Source organism: Manacus candei, unplaced genomic scaffold (assembly GCF_025592945.1).
Source record: "Manacus candei isolate 608988 ecotype Guabito, Panama unplaced genomic scaffold, ASM2559294v1 h1tg000015l, whole genome shotgun sequence".
Lineage (NCBI taxonomy): Eukaryota > Metazoa > Chordata > Aves > Passeriformes > Pipridae > Manacus > Manacus candei.
Window position 1 is genome coordinate 1069608 of NW_026138063.1, and position 17654 is coordinate 1087261.

Below are 17654 nucleotides of genomic sequence, written 5' to 3' on the forward strand. Positions count from 1 at the left end.
AAATTCAAGACTCTAATCTGCTGAGGACTGGAAATAGGACAGGGACAGTGCATGAAGGAAATGCAGAGCTGGGCACTGACTGTGTGCACATACATAGCAGGCCTTTAACTTGCAGTCATCCTCGATTTCATCAGCACTGTCCTCTTCTGAAACCTCTCCTTCCTCAGCGTCTGCTCCCAGGCTGCAGGGCAACTTCTTCCCCTGAAACAAGGCAAAACCATGCACAATAAATGCACCTGTGGGCAGTGGTATTTAGTGCAAAGACCAAAACTGCCCATTCCTCAACTATTTCTTATGTAAATTGAGACCAGCATTTAGAAATCATTCTCAGAGTCTCATGCAAACTGGTTCAAGGACCCAGATTATCACAGCCAATATTTTAAGTATTTCTGGAAGAGTTTGTTACTGGAACTGTTATTAGAATCACTCTTTGTATACACTAGCAAGATGAAAATTACACCACTGCTTAAAATTGTTTGGCTAATGAACCAATACTGTCTTTCAAAGGAAAATGTATAAAAAGAACAAAAATAATAGCAAAAAGATGAGAAATTGGCTTGCTTCTCAACAAGATACTGATTCCTAAATCTCATTTTATCTTTTCCAATAAGGCTCCTTAAATTGAGCAGGACATAGGAGGCAGAGTTTTGTGCAAAGATACTGTGATGCTTGAAACAGAATTTCTCATTCTGAAAACAGCTCAGCTCCCCTCCAGTCTGTACTGACCCACAGGGCTTCAGCACAGAGAGCTGAAGGATCCCACTGAAACTACAATCCCAAATGGGCCTGGAAAACCAGCTCAGAAGTTCAGGTAAGAACAGCAGAGCACCAAAACTGTCCTGCCTTTGGTGCACTGACGGTATTTCAGGCCAGGTTTGCTGGGTTTGTAGCATGACTGACATTCCACACCACTCCACCTGGATCCCTGGAACACCAGCCCTCCCTGCTTGCACAGTTCATTAACCAGAGTTACCCCAGCAAACCGAGGCAGTGACATTCAGAGTCACAGCTCAGCACTCCGAGGATTTCCAGTTCAGGGTCAGCTCAGTACTACACACTGAAATATGGTCAAACTAACCCCAAACTGGAATTGTGAATCCCTGGGGCCAGACTGACACTGAGCAGAGAGGGGGAGGAATAGTATCTTTGAGAGCTCACAGCAGAGTAATTGCCCCCATGTGCCAAAGTAAATTAGACAATCTAATAAGCCACAAGTCTATTAATCATCCTCTCCAAAGTCTGCCTTGAGCTTCTTTCTTATTCTTCCCATCTTGGTCTTTGAAATCCTTTGAGAGCAAATCCATTTATAGTGAGAGGCTCAAAGGACTGATCCTCCCCACAGCACCAACTCCAGTGCTCCAGAGCCTCCTCCAGCTCCTTCCAAAGGGCTCTTCTGCCACAAACACAGCTGAGGAGCCCTGAAAACAGGCTCATTCCATGAACTACTGCTCAGAGCAGGGCGAGGGGAAAGGCAAGACATTTGCATTTTTATATTACCCCAAAATACTCTGTCCAAGGGAGGACTGCAGGATAGTGTCCAGATACTAAAAGGATATGAACTGGTTCTGCAAAACCAAAATCTACAATAAATATCACACTGATTTTTGTTGCATTCTGAACATGCTGCCAGCAGCAAGTTACCTTCACCAGGATTTTCCCTCTCAGACTCTGAGGGCTGGGAAGCTGTCTGGGGTCTCCAGTGCTCACAGATGACAAGTCCAGCCTGTCACCAAATATCTCCTTCAAGTACTGAGCAATCTTCTTTTGCTGTTGAATACTGCAGTGGTTTTCAATGGACAGGATCACTGGAAACCTGGGAACAAAACCCCAGGCACTGTCAGAACTGTGTGTGGAGAGAGAACACCTGTACACTCACCACACCAGCTATGGATGGAACAGCCTATTTCTCCCACAGATTTGCCCCATTGTGTTCTAAACTCTTGGCAGCCCCACAAACCTTGGCAAGGAACCCCATATGCCAACTCCATAAAAAATGAAGAACCACCCCCTTCACTTTTCAAATTACCACCTCCTATTTCTCATCAGTAATGTCAAACTTTGGGGCATGGTTAGTTGGTTTGTTTTTCCCCCACAACCCCATCACTGGGTCACATTTCCCTTTTTTTTGTTTTAACGAAGAAAAAGAGGCATTTTCCCTTTATTCTCTCTAAACTCCTCAGAATCCTCTACCCCCACTCATGATTTCAGACTGTATATATATATGATTAAAGTCCATAATAAGCTGTTACATAGCACCATGGCAAATGAAACAGGCTCAGAACACTATCCCACATCTCAGCATTTCCTCACACCACACATGTGACAGCTTTCCAATTTTCCTGCTGAAATAAAGTACTTTCTGTAGGTAGAGAACATCACAGTATTGATTTTGAAGGAGAATTTCGCTGTGGATATGAGTGGGAAGTTCAGCTGAAAGATATTCAAGTGTCAGACTGTTCACAACCTGAGTTTACAGTGCACAAAAGGTCTAATTTGATGGGAAGAGCTTGTGCAGTTGAACAATAAAAGGGAACAGAACCAGCCCTCCTGTGTTTAAAGGAACACATGCCCTGCCTGGTGCTGGTTGTAGGTTCCCACACAGGATGAACCACAGAAAGCAGGTGCAGCTCAGCCCTGGCTCTGCACTTACTCATTCTTGACAAAGGCGTATCTGTTGATGGTTTCGGCCACGTCCCGGAACAGGATTTTGGAAGTCAGAGTGTAGCCATGGTGCACCACTGGCTCCCCGTCAGGACCATCCCAGCAATCCACTAGCAAGGCAAAAAAAGCCATACAGTAAGAGATGCCCACGATCCTGGACATTCCTGCTGCTCTCACACTACTCAACCACGCAGGTGTCAACAAGGCTCATTCCATCTCTTCTGACCTGCCAATTGAGCCAAGACTAACAAGACAGTCTTTTCTTAAATCAAATGAGATCCTTGCAACCTAGAACTGTTTTTCCCCTTATACTGAGTTTTTTTTCCTCATATATAAAATTACAAAGGTGTAATAGGTCAAATAACATTCACAGCTACCTTGGGAAAGCAGATTCTGCTTCTGAAGGCAAGCTATTTAAAAACAATTTATCTTTTCCTACTCCCAATTTAACTTGCAGTTTTATCACTGATTATATGAAGAGCAGTATCAAGTCCATCCCGTGTAGAATGGACCAGCACAAGGATACTTTTCCTAAGGAATTACTGTACCCTGGATTTACACCCAATTCATTACTGCTGTTACCTACACAGGCAGTTGTTCCCTAGGCTGTGAGGTAGCTACAACAGCTTTGAGGTCAAGCAAAATAACACACAGCTGTGTGTTCTAGTGAACTGTCCTGCAGAGGGAAATCACTCAATTTTCTCAGGTTCACTTTTTCTAATGGATTTTTAAATTTAGATTAATAATTTCTTTTCCAGAGATGAGTTTTGCAATACTAATAGTAAGAGAAAATTAATACTGAGTTTAAATTTATCGAAAGACTTTATTCCACCCAGAATCTGGAAAAATACTAATGTTTTGTTATTATTTAAAACATGCAGAACTCTGGAATCCAACGTGATCTCCACATTCCTCCATGGCAGGGGGTTGGAACTGGATAATCTTTAAGGTTCCTTCCAACCCAAAGCAGTCTGTGATTCTATGGGGTTTATGATATTTGTCTGAGATGGTCCTTCCCCATAAAAAAATTCAGTTTAGACTGCTCAAAAACAGGAGTTTGCTGCTGAAGGGAATCAGACAGTGAAGCCCTAAAGCTTTGAGTTTGCCACTGCCTTTGTGCTTCATGGAAATACCCATCCCACCCTTCAGAACCAGCCAGTCACTAAATAAATCCCCATTGAGCCTCAGAACCAGCCAGTTCCATCAGAGAAATCCCTGTCCCACCCCTCAGAACCAGCCAGTTCCATCAGAGAAATCCCCATCGGGCCTCAGAACCAGCCAGTTCCATCAGAGAAATCCCCGTCCCACCCCTCAGAACCAGCCAGTTCCACTAAAGAAATGCCGGTCCCACTCCTCAGAACCAGCCAGTCCCCCGACAGAAATCCCCATCCCACCCCAGCCCAGCAGCCCCACCACAGAGGTCCCACCCCACCCCAGCCCAGCAGCCCCACCACAGAGGTACCATCTCACCCCAGCCCCACCACAGAGGTCCCACCCCAGCCCAGCAGCCCCACCACAGAGGTCCCACCCCAGCCCCACCACAGAGGTGCCACCCCAGCCCAGCCCCTCCCCAGACGCACCCTCGACGCAGCGGCAGCCACCCTGCAGCACGCGCGCGTACATGTCCACCCTGGACTGGGAGAGCAGCTGGTCCCCGCTCAGGTAGGTGTTGTGGGACGAGGCGATGAAGTAGTTGCAGAGGGGCTGCTCCATGTCCTGGTGCACCTGGCAGTGCAGGGGGTTGAACACGTCGCAGGCGGGGCTGCGCATGAAGTTGGTGAAACCTGGAGGGAGAGGAAGGGCCCTGCTGCAGGTGCCACACGTGGGACTGGCAAACGCGGCCGGGACACGGCCAGGGAACACACTGCCCCCAAAGTCAGGGATCTGACACTGGGTATGGGGCCCAGGGTAGAAATGGGAGCCAATCTGATGTCCCAACTTGGAAGCAAATGCTTTTTTCCCTCCCTGAGTTTCTTGTTGACATTCCTGTGCTGTGAACAAGCCCTGCCCTGACTGAGGATGGAGAGGAGACAGGGCAGCAGCCACCCAAGGGAGAACTGTGAGGCCACCACAGCCAGTTCACTAATCCAGACATCTTCACTCTAATCTATCTGAGAAGAGGGTACCTGGTTTATACTTGTAGATCAGAGCAGCATTGAACAGAAAAAGTTTTAAAAATATCTCCTTTAAGAACAAGAAATGTAAAATATTTCCAAACAACAGTGCAAACAATGCCAACCCCAAAAGCAACTCAGAGATAAAAGCAGCAGCAGCAAGGTTAAGAGGAACAGGAATGCTTGCAGAAATATTTTTTAAGTGTCACAGCTTGTTCATTTTACTTTCCTTATTTCAGTTTAAGTGCAGTGCCCTGGGTCACATCAGGAGCTTGTTGAAGGGGGGCCATACTCAGGACTTAAATACCATGGGAAGAAGATTCCTACTTCACTTCTCCCCACCCCAAATCACCATGTACATTATGCTGCTCCATGAAAGTTCCCTTCTGGGCAAAGGAACACACCATGGCATTTAATCTATTTCATCTCAACTCTGAGTTTGATTTGATACCAAGCTGAATAATACCATTTATAATTGCTTTCACAAACAATGTGAGTAAGGCATCAAAACCCAATGAAAGTGCAATTTTCCATATTTTATTTCACATAAGCATATATCAGTGGATTGTGCAGGAGCACAGACTACAGAGACAGGGCAGAATGAACACTGGGCTGTCACTGGAGCAGGCTGCAGATAAACTGCAGGGTATGGGATGGCTTGTGTTTTACACACACAGTGAGTAATAAACCCACACAGCCCCAGGCACCCACCCATTGCTGCAGGATGGCTGTGATGGATGGCTGGAGAACATGAGCTGCTGCTTCACCCCACCTACTCACATCTCCCCCATGGCTCACAAAAACCCACCCACGCTCCTGACTCTGATCTATGGGATGTTCTGTCCCAGTCAAAAATTAGGAGCTGCACCAAAACACCACTAAAGCACTTCTATTGCACTGCAGTATAGCAAGGCAAAACTCATTCTGAAATCAACACTTTTACCTTCAATCCCAAGAACGTTTTGCTTCTTGTTTTCTTCTGACACTTCGAACTTCTGTATGATGTCCAGACAATATTCTGGTGTCACATTATTCATCTGCACAAAAACAACAGTGTGAGTGCAGTTATTTTTAATACCATGTCACCAGCATGTGAAATTCTGCCTTAGACTTCTGGGTCCAGTTGAAAAACCTTATGATCAAACACTGAGTCCAGTGAATAGGCCAGTTAATAATACTACTGGAAAAGGACTTGAAGTTTTTATTTTTGTCAGTACTACACAAGCCTCCTGCCTCTTAACTTGGAGGAGAAAAATAGGAATGGGAGGTAGCCACCCCTCAAAACCTGTGCCATTTTATTTTAAAGATGAAAATTAGCTGTTTAGCACCCTTAATAGTTGTACTGGTAATACTGCTGCAACGAGAACTATGAAGTTTTATTCTTTAATATAATCTTCTTAGACATGCAAAAAGATTTGGCAGGGTTTGATTACATTTTCATGTATTTTCCACTCCTGCGATTTCATTACTTCCAAGAGAGTTCACTATAATACATAGGCTAGGAGAGAAATAATTAAATTCTGAAATGAAAAACAGCAGCTCTTCTGAAACAAACACAAGTTTTGTCAACAGCTTCAACCAGCCCACAGCTGAAGTTCCACAGCTGAGGTCCTATCTGACTTGTGGGGCACTTATAAGTTGACACTCATATTTCCTTTAAAGTTAAAAGGAAGAAGCATCTTCCATCACTCATCTCATCCCTTCTCATCCCCCTTGCTTGGGTGTGTTTCAGTTCCTCCACTACCAGATCCCAGGCAGACAACACTGGCACTCCAAGCTTTGGCAGGGTATTTGTACCACTGCTCTGTTTACTGTTTGTGCTCTGCATCCTCTGCCAAACCAGCTCAGATCCCTGACCTGTGGAGCAGGCTGGGAGCACAGCAACATGCAGTGCCCTCTGTTAACATCACTGCTCCAGGCAAGGGCAGGAATGGGGGTAGCCACCATGAAAATTACCCAGCATTTACTGTTTAAATCCAGGAATAGTCCCTCTGTGAACTGTTCTCTTATTAATGGGCTTCTCTTCCAGATGGTCAAACCCATTGCATTTACTCTGCTCTGCAGCCTTTGATGAATTTGTGCTTTCCACTATTTCCTGGAGCTCAGTATTCCCAGCATTCAGCTGTATGGAAATCTAGGTGTAGCTTGACTGGTCTTCTCCATGGGCCTGATCCTGCCAAGTGCTGAGTTCCTCCTAGAGACTGTGGGTGCCAGGACTGACCATGTCTCATAACACCTCAAAGGCTACAGCCTAAGTATGAAAAATTACCAGAGGAGGGGAAAAACCAGACATGTCACCATCAGAAGGACAGTGACAGAGGACAAGTGAAGCAGTTCCACCCACGTGCTGACTCAGGCTGAAAAACATGGAGATCTTTTCCAGCCTTTCTCCCCTTCACCCTTCCCTGTTATTTCTCTTGCACAGGGAAAGTAGGGCTCAGCATCATCCCTCATCTGCACTGTACAAGTACGAGAAAGAGGAGGAAATCACTGCTATTGTCCTCCTTGTCTGCTGTCAGAGCCAGCTCCACAGGCTCCTCTTTCCAAAGTCCAGGTACCAACAGTGGTATTGTTATACTATCCCTTTGCTTTTGGGCTATTCAGTCCTGATATCCTTCCAGCTCCCAGCCAAACACAGAAAACACTCCCTGGCACACACTGTCCCGTTATATCCTTTTAAAACTTCTTCCAAGAGAGCAGATAGAGTTGTTCCAAAACATTAAGTGTTCTTAATCCCCACTTCCTACCACTTGTTGTTACATTTTCACTATTCCCCAATCCCTGGTTGTTCCTGTGACACTGTACAATTAGTGCAGGAGTAAACTTACTCAGGCAGGCTTAACTCAAAGGCACTGGCTCATACCAAATAACTGAGCTTTGCATAATTACATGTGCATGTTCTGAGGGTGTAATTGTTATAAAACCACTTCCTCTGCAGTTCAATTAAAAGGAGCAGGGGCATTAATTTTTGCCACCAGCCTCCTTTGAGCTGCATAAAACAGCAGCCCTTTAAACCACCGAGGGAAGTGGTTTGGTACCAAGGTGCTGCAGTGGGACTGACATTTCCACGTGGTCCCTGTCACTCAGAGCACTCCAGGGACATCACCCAACCTGCAGCACTGCCCTGGAGCCCAGCCAAGGCTGCTGGGCCACAGCTCAGCAGGCTGTCCTTTGTCTCAGGCCACAGGAAAACTGGACTGCAAAGCAACTCATCCGTGGCAGGGCAGCAGGTGGGAGAGGGCCCAGGGAGCCTCCCGCTCACACAACCAGAGCCAAACACAGCAGGTCTGGAACACTGAAACAGCCTTTTACTGGCAAAAACCTGTCAGCACAGGAGTCAGAGAGGCCCCTGCTGTGACTGAAATAAAAGCACTTGCTGTGATCTGGTTGCAGCAGAAAGGAGGGAAGGACAGACAGCAATCGGACATGGGGCAGCACCACTCAGGGCTCCCAGGACCAGGGCACAGCGGGGTCATTCACTCCAGGAGGCAGGTCCAGGGGGGCAAGAAGCTGCAAAGCTGCCCTTTATCAGGGAAGAGGGTCTTTGCAAAGCCTATTTCACCTGAGCCCCACTCCTCAAAGTCAGCAATGAGACAGGCTGTGTCATGAGAAGAGCCTGGAGATCCTGTTTGGGAAGCAGTGTGTCATGGAGCAGGACACCAGCCGGGGAGGTCCAGCTCTGACAAGGACACTGGTAAAGTAATGAAGGACACTCCCAAAGGGACAACACTCAGGCATGTTGATGCAACTGGACATCCAGGGATGTTCCTCCCTCACAGTCACTAAGAGAACTGCAGGAGCAGAAGTCACCCCAGAAAACCAGCCTGCTCTCTGCTCCTCTGACATTTGAAGCCATAAAATTGCAATTTCAGTAGCAAGGAGCTGAATTTAACTGCACCTAAGTGGAAATAATCTGTTTCACAAGCCCTGGGGTGAAGGCAACAGGAGTTCTCCTAAAAAAAGAAGCCAGTTTAGCAAGCTAACAAAAAACCCAACCCGCTTTTGTTCTATCCTCAGGCTGCAGAATATTTAAAAGTCTTGCCAAATGAGTGGCAGATGGAGCAGGACAGACTGTCCACAGATTTCCAAGCAGCCAAACAGGAGCAAAACCAAAATGCTGTTTGGTTGAAGGCACTGGGAGCTGCATTATGATTGGAAGCATTATCAGCTTGTGGAGGCAATGCTGCCCTACCCGAGGACGTGGTTGGCACTGGGGACATTAAAGGGTGGGTCTCCCTCATGCTCTTCATGCTGGGGAGTGGGAGAGGCAAAGGCAGGGCAAGGTGCTTCTAAACTACACAGCCAAGAGGTACATTTACCAGAGCTGGGTTTGGTTTTGGAGTAATGCTGAGCAAAGCAGTTCCAGCAGACAACCCTGCCCACCCCGTGTGCCTGAGGAGGGGCAGGCAGAAGATGGAGAATGCCAGACCTGACAGTCAACCTGGTTTTGCTGCTGCATCAGCACTTTCATAATGTCCTTGTGCACCCCAAAGTCAGCTGCTCTGCCTCTCTCACATGTTCTTCTTCCTGCTCCAGGTCCCTGAGTGCCCTCCAAACCACTATCCAGGGCACTGCAAAAATTGTCCAAAGAAGTTCAAACTCCTTCTACAAGTATTTTAAAAAACAATAAAGACTTCAATAAAGATTTTTTTTTTCTGTCACATCTATGCTTTATGCTCTGCCTCAAGCTAAACTTTTCCATAATACTCTTCCCCTATACCTGAATGTACTTATACGTACATACAATTGGATGTAAAGTATTCCCATACCTTTTGTTCCACCTTCAGAAACTGAGCCAGTTCCTCAGCAGTGAGATGATCCTTCTTGTCACTGTAGCTTAGGAGCAGCAAGTAGAGATCCCGACGTAAGGACATCATCTTGTAAAACACTGAAAATTCTTCAAAGTTTAAGGTTCCTTGGTTCTCATCCGTGTCTGCTTCCTAAGGGGTACAGACACTCAGGTAAGCATGGTAAACACAAGGGAATTTGGGGAATAAAACAGAACAGGACTTGTGTACACCAACAGAAATGTAATAAATTCCAGTCTGCAAGGATCTGTTCAGACACAAATCCTAACGGTAAAACAACTGCAAAATTAAATCATCATCTATTGGATTTTTGGTGAAAACAGTTGTTACACTAAAGCCACAGATTCCCTATGAAACTCTAATTTCCCTCTTTAGTTTTGAGTTCATTTCCTCTGTAAAGAGGCTCACCCTGGGCTTTACTCTGATCTGCTGCCCTCCTGTACGCCCTGCAGTTATCCTGGATTAAAACCCAGCAAGGAGCATAATAATGTCACCCCGTGGATTCCCCAACAACAGTGACATTTTAAAACATTCAGGACAATATCACAGCTTTAAATACACATCAATTTAATCTGCAACACTTTCAGCCCCTCAGCACTCTGCAGAGAGGACAAGTCTGCAGCAGCAATAAGACTCCACACCAAAACATACACCAAACATCTCCAGTCTTGATTTTTTGTCTCTCCTCAGAGGTAGGAAGAAAACAGTACTTAACACACACTAATATAAGCTTTTTCCTGTGAACATCTGCCTAAGAGGATTGCTTTGGATTTTCAAAACAAAGAATATATTCTAGGCAAGCACTAAGTAGGTCTCCATGAAAAAAGAACTTCAGGGAAGCTACAACTTGGGTAAGTTTTGGGTTGTGGCAGATAATGGAGACAAACTGAAATATGAAAAGTGCTGTTGTTCCTCTGAATCATGCCCTTTGTTCAGAGTTGTATACTGGGGGTTCCTCTGCAGTTATAACCCCCTTGCCATTCCCAAGTCAGGTACTGTTAACAGTGATTTTCCCCCCATTGAGGTCAGAACCCTTTCCGTGCAGCCCTTCTAACACTCCCTTGGCTCTGAGCCTGTTGGCTTGTCCCTACAGTGATACAAATACAAGCTCTCCAGCTGGAGAGCACCTCATCCCGCCACCACTTCTCAGGAACAGTGCCCTACTTCATCCCTGCACACTTTGGAAGTGCAGACAGAACCACTTTTTTTTTCTCTCAGGACTTGACTTCACAACTCTGCCTCTGCTGCCTTTCATTACACCTCATTAGTGCCACTGTCATCCAAACCACAAACTCCCATCGCAGCAAGTCAGCTGAGAAGAAAATAATTCCCAGCTATCTGGTGCTGAATGGGATTTTTAACCATTTTTATCTACTACATATCTTAGATGACATTTATAATTTGTGAAAACAAGTACTACCTGAATTCATCTCCACAACACAACCCCACCAGTTTCCACACTTCAACTCTTTGGGGGGTAACTCAACGCTCCAAAGATGTATCTCTAGTGTGGATTTTATGCCAGACAAACAAAGCATTTTTGACCATGGAAAATTCTTCATCTTTTACAGTGAACCAGTTTTTGGCTGGTACTGGTTTGGAAGACTTAACAAAACTTCCTTTTACTCTCCTTTATGTCCTTGGCTTATCTTTTCTTTCCTACAGTAAACAAAAGGGCTGGTGAAAATTGGCAACTGTTTCCAGAGAACAGAAGTAAAAAATTGATTCTGGCTAAGTATGAGGAAGTTGTTAAAAAAAAAACCCTAATTACTTTCATAATGCCAGTTTATATTAAATAATTTTCCATAAAGGAAATGAAAAAAGATTTCAATAGCAACAGAGTAACTCCATCGTCCATCAATGCCAGCACAGAACAATTCATCCACAGAGATGAAACAATGATGCAGCTGAAAGACTAATATTGATGAATTGTCTTCTGTGTGGTTCATGTCACTTAAACAATGTTCTGATGCACCTTTGGCTACAAAAAGGTAAGACTTGGCAAAAGCCTGTGAGGTGCTGGAAAGGACAGAGTTTTAAGTCCCAACCTGCAGACCCTGCTCTGGATCTGCCCAGGAATAGACCAAAAGTGGCACAACCTTCCCACAGGCACTGACCTGGAACATCTGCCGGACCTTCCTGCGGGGCAGGTTGACGTTGAGCTTGTGCATCAGCTGGTGGATCTCCTCGATGTTCAGCAGCCCATCCCCGTTCTTGTCGGCCTCCTCAAAGGTCTGCTTGACCCAGCTACAGACGTGTCAAGGACAGCTCCTCACGGAGAAGGGAGGCAGAGCACTGGGTAGGGCAGGGCCAGGACTCCAGCTCAGGAGAACACGGTCCTGCCCCAGCTCTGGGCTGGGGAATGACCCTTTTCCCCCTCCCTGCCCTTGCTACATTTTCAGTCAAATGTTTAAAAGCAGAGCTGGTTTATGTCAATTATTTACATCTCGGTTCACAACAGCAGCCCCTTTGCACTCCCATTTCTGCTACTAGTTTCTCCTCTGAAAATGTACTCTGAAGTTCTCAAATGTTGCTGGGCTTGCTCTGATATCTTCTTCCACCTCTCCCTTCATTCTACTTGAACTTCACTGCCCAACCAGCCCCTTTCACCCCCTCCTTGCACACAGATCCCTCAGCACCTCTTGCTAAGCCCTTACACTGGCTGGAACTGGTACAGGGTCATTTGTGAGCAGTCTCCCAGCTGCCACATTTGATAAAGCAAACAGGACTCACAGTGATGTTTCACCAGGAGAGAAGATACAGCAAATATGAGCAGCTTGGGAAAGTGGTGGTTAAATATAGCAATCTGAGGACATGTGCAACAGAGCATGCAATGTAACCCCAATGGATCTGTGCCTACTGTGGATCCGAATTAGCACTGAAAACATAAATTAAAAATGCCCATGGTGTATATATTCTCCAGAAGGAGACAAGTGACCACTGGAGATTTTCATGAGGCAGAAGAATAGCCAGGTTACAATTTTAATTAAGACAGTTTGGTTTGGGGATTTTTGGTTAGGGGGTTCTTTGTGTATAACAGTAGACAGCACTGTTGTGAAAGAGAGCACACCAAGAAAATACTCAGTGGATATGAAGTTCATTTGCATTACTGGGCTACAACAAATATTTAAGGTTCTTTCAAGATTTGTGCTCCTGACAGTCAATGCAGGCTGAGAAGCCCACAGGTATCTGACTTACACCAAGGGAAATGGAGATGGCCAGGAGTTACTGGTCAGTTTAATGAAAGAATCCCAGAACGTTGGAGTTTCACCTGTACTAGATTTCAGTTAGTACTGTCCTCAAACCAGTGTCTTCTAAGGGGCCTTGCAAGTTGCAGCAGAAGAATAAAAGCACAGCTGGGCAAACAGAAGATGACAGAAATGCTGAAATCATCCTGGGGTCAGTATGTATTGAGATAACTAGAAATAACTGGTTTGACCCTTCAAGAAGAATTTCATTAAGAAAACGCAAGACTATCCCCTGACTTCAGCCCATGTTTTATCTCACATACAAGTGTCCGTGTCAAACCCGTTACTCAAGTTTCCACTACGATCAATGGGAGGGTTTTGGTCACCTAATAGGAGGTGAAAGGACACCCTACACTGGAGTCACTAAGAACCACACCAGGAATAGGGAATGAGGAGCTGGAGCCCCGGCTATCAAAGGATACTGGTCGTGTGTCCTCTGGCGCTTGGCGAGCGAGTCCTCGTCGCTTATCCCGGCCATCAAATACTTGAGCCCCGTGATCCAGGTGCGAGCCTCCTCAGGGTTGGAGGTGATCAGGTCCAGGGACTCCAGGTGGTTGCCATGGTAAATGGTGAAGCAGCAGCTGGGGTCAAAGCTGCCCTCGGCATGGCGGTGGAAGATTTCCGACTGTCGGCCCTCGGTGACTTTGTAAATGGAGTCGATGACAACTGTGGGGAGAAGGGGAAACAAAGATTGACGTGCTCAGAGAGCAGCCAACCTGCTTCTGATTTGAACAGTTCTGAATTATTCAGGCTAGGAGTCACTACACTTTATTAATATTACATCTTCACATCCAAAAGCCCTCTCTGACTGGAAGGTTTTCCTTGCTTCGGCTGTGCCCAGTCCCAGCACAGCTCTGAGCGCTGCCTGCGACACCACAGGGCTGAGGCGGCAGAAAGGGGAGCATGGGGAGACAGGCACCAAGTGCCTCCCATCCATCAGAGAACCCCTGCATGGCTCCAAAGGGACTGCTCCCTTCACAGCCCTGCTCCCCACAGCAGGAATCCGGGATACCCACGGCTGTGCTGGGACACGGCAGCTCCCGATGCCACGGCACCCAACAGCTCTTCAACAACACCCACTGGCCCACAAACACCAACTGCCACTGTCTGGAGCCTTCCCAACTGCTTGGTTTTAATCTCAAGGCTCCCTGACAGTTCTGATGAATTCTAGTCTTTATTGTATTCAATAAACCACTGATTTGCATTTCCAATTTAAGACAGTGCAGCAGGAACAGCTTCAATGAGAAATAATGCTACACAGTCACTTCAAGATGTAATAATGCCGGAAGAAAAGGATCACAGTTAGGATTAACAAACCTCAACCTAAACTCCTCCAGGTTTATTTAAATTTGTGATGTATACATTGAAAAGAGTTCAGTATAATTATCGAGGCCCTCTTTGGTTTGTTCAAAATTCATACAAAGCTCTGGAAAATGCTCACATCTGACTGAACTACACTGGTCTTCCTTAATCCTCAGCTTTCAGGTGGCTAAACTCTGCCCACACTCTCGAAGACTTTTATGTAACTATTAACATCACATTTAAAAGCAGCTTCAAAAATAATTTATTTAATTATCCCTCTGTAATTCACGTTCTATTCCGAACTGCCCCAGGAATCAACAGAAATAAGAGAAGTTTACTTTTTGCCTTCTCGCTTTTCCTGGAGGGTCTCCATCGGATGCAGGTCCTGTGCTCGTCCAGGTAGAAGAGCCGGACCAGCCCTTTGGTTCCACTCTTCAGCTTAACCATCTGAGTCCCAGACTGCATGACACTCATGCATCTTTCAACTGTGAAGCAGAGCAGAACAAAGTCAGCTGAATGGCCATCTAATTCCACTGATAACACAACTTACTTCCTACACATCTGCCAAGCACACAACACTTTTGACTTGCACCATTAATGACAAACTGGTCAGTGCTGTGAGACATACAATTCCTTCTTCACTAACTTCTCCACACAGGAAAACGGAATAACTCATCTGTCAGAACACCTTCACAACAAAGGAAGCAAGGAAAACTTTACCGTATGTTGAGGAAAATATTTTATAGTTGTTTCATGCTTATCTCAATTAATTTTTTTTATATTACTCTACACAGTACTGCAGTTTTAAACCCCAGCACTCCATGAATTTGGACTGGTGAGATCATCATTCAAACTCCTCATTTCTTTGGGCTCTATATCGTGGTTTTGATGTTGGCAGAGCTGCTCACAGAATTATACCCAGACAATCCCTCCTCCCCACACACATTCACACCCTCCCCGTCCTGCTACCAGACTTCAAGCACAAGCTGTGATGACTCCCTTTTATCCACCCATCCCATCCGGAGGGTAAGGCTTTGTTTTTCTGTTTTGACTAAAATAAACCCATCACTTCCATTTCACCTCACATCTTCCCTCCTACAGCCTTCCAAACACTAGGATCAAGATAACATTTCCTCTTATCTCAGTATATATATCCATGCTCTTCAGTTACCTTCTCCTGGTTTTATCCATTCTCAGCCTCTCCTCATTTGGTATCACTCCAAATTCACCTCCTGGGTGATTTGTTTACACTCTGGCTGACTCCCAAATATACTCTCTGGGTCTGTCTTTATTTCTTATCACCCTTTCTTATCACTCTTCCTCTCTCCACCACTTCTCTCTTCGGTGCTCCTCAGTATCACAACAAAGACTAACTCATCCTCCCACTCCTCTCTGCCACAGCTGGGATTTATTCTCCCAGCTCCCAACACCTCTGACACATGTCACAGGCAGCTGGAGCAGCATCTAAACATTGGTCAGGCAAGGAATGAGCAGCCACTGTCACTGGAATGACCTGTCCTGGCTCCCTCACACACAGGGAGCCAGCAAAGGCAAACCCCACATCGAATAACTCCACTGGAAGCAGCGTTTTTCCAGAGTTGTCTTTCCAGGAGGAATGAGAGGATTCAGGTTGAGCTGGACAGAACCAAACTCTCCTGAAAGCATCACATGAGTGCAATAAATGTGTCTTTTATAATGTTCATAAATACATGGCATGCCCTGAACCACCACACAAACCCAATAGGTGAGTTTGGAAGTGCTTAAAGAGAAAAGTGACATAAGCCAGAAATAGATGCCAGACCACAGCTTGATACCAAGCCAAGTCCCTCAAGATCTGAACAGGGGTTTGAGTCAAACATGTTGGCTGTGGCAGTTTTAGCTTGTATCTAACTGAAGATGCACAAAGTACCAGGAAGTCAAACCTTTACACCACAAGGGATGGACAAAATTAGTCTCTAAAACTTCCTACATCCATACCTACAGGGACAGCTTTCCTTGGCAGACCCAGTCTGTCCCTTTGGAACTGAGTTTAGATCAAGTTTGCCTTGGATTCCTTCCCAACAAGCAAACCAGACTTGTCCCCCAGCCCAGAATGAAGGCTCCCTGTGCCCTGTGTGTGATACACAACTGGGACCTGCTCCACCAGCCTGGCACACCAACCACAGGCACCTTTGGATTTCACTAACAGGGATCACTTGCAACAGGGCTTTAGCTCAGTAAGAGGTTTAGCAACAGGCTACTCAACATGGAAAATCTGCTTCTTTGCACCTAAGGCTAAAAGTTATTAGCAAAATCTTACAAACCCAACTGATTCTCAAACAAGTCTCTATTAGAATCAGTTCAGTTGTCAGAGGAAAAAAAAAAACAAACTGTTTTCACTAATATGCTGTTTAGGACAGCCAGCAAAGGCAGAAGGGAAAGGCCACATTCATTTAGTGGAAGAAAGGCAGAAAATGGGCCACACTCAGGCAGTTAGGGTTGACAAAATCATGGGGGAAATAAAAAAAAAAAAACAACACAGCATAAAAGGCAATCCAGTTCCTTCTTCACCACATCAATTGCCTAAACATTTCTACATCACATTTGTAGTTGTTAGAGGTGCATTTCACAGTCATGCTTTCAGACAGACTTCAGAATCAAAAAGTTATATGGAATAGATTTCCAAACGCTTTTTTGCACAAATAGAGAAGAGCAGAAGGAACCCAGTTCCTGCCCAGGATCTCAACAGTCTCCACTTCTCAAACACCACCTACGTTAAGTTTAGTGCCCAAGGAAGCACCAACTTTTCTGCTTGCACTTCCCCAATTCCATGGGAATAGCATCAGAACTCCAGCTTTAAAGAATAGTAAATGTGTAAGAGAGTTCAGTGCATCATCCCTGCCGTGGGGGTGTTAACAACAAAGAATCCACGTTAAAGAACAGACTGAGGTAATGGAAATGCCACAGCAATCATAGGCCCACTGGATTTCAGCTCCGCAAACCATTTACAAAACACCCCATCCTCCCCTTTAGGCTATTTATAAAATATAAGCACGCAAATAAAAAAGGTCTTTTTCAAATCTATTCTCAAAATGCTAATTCCAGTCTCGGCAGACACCGCACATTAGCATCTGAATCAGGGGAGGGTACTGAGCAGAGGCAGGGTAGAATAAAGCTCCAGAAGAGCAGTTCAGGGAGGCTTTCACTAAGAAATAGGGAAGCTGGTTCCAGAAAAACATCTAATCCTGTAGATAAACCAGGAATACAGAGTAAATGAAACAGCTACTCGATGGAGACAGATATCAAAATCTGAGGAAGCAAGACATGGCTCCCATTAGATGGCATTTTTTGCCCAATGCCTGAGAATTAAATTAAACTAGAACACAATGTAGTTTATGTTACAAGATCAAAGAAAATTAATCTGGAAGTTTAAATAAAAAAATATCGTTATGCATTGTATATGGAAGGTGTTCCTGCCCATGGCAGGGCGTTGGAACTGAATGGTCTTTAAGGTCCCTTCCAACCCAAACCATTCCATGATT

The 17654-nt window shown here is 45.4% G+C and overlaps 1 protein-coding gene across 11 annotated transcripts in view; it reads right to left on the reverse strand.

Moving 5' to 3' along the window:
- Nucleotides 1–17654, reverse strand: part of PLCH1 (phospholipase C eta 1) — a 91027-nt gene that overhangs the window by 43649 nt on the left and 29724 nt on the right. For all 11 annotated transcript variants that reach the window (XM_051781975.1, XM_051781977.1, XM_051781982.1 and 8 more), the window contains 9 exons: nt 14472–14618; nt 13254–13497; nt 11701–11830; nt 9545–9715; nt 5719–5812; nt 4242–4445; nt 2651–2771; nt 1642–1813; nt 94–201 (listed from right to left, as the gene is read on the reverse strand). In XM_051781975.1, coding sequence (XP_051637935.1) covers nt 94–201; nt 1642–1813; nt 2651–2771; nt 4242–4445; nt 5719–5812; nt 9545–9715; nt 11701–11830; nt 13254–13497; nt 14472–14618 — 1391 coding nt within the window. The remainder of the gene's footprint in view (nt 1–93; nt 202–1641; nt 1814–2650; nt 2772–4241; nt 4446–5718; nt 5813–9544; nt 9716–11700; nt 11831–13253; nt 13498–14471; nt 14619–17654) is intronic.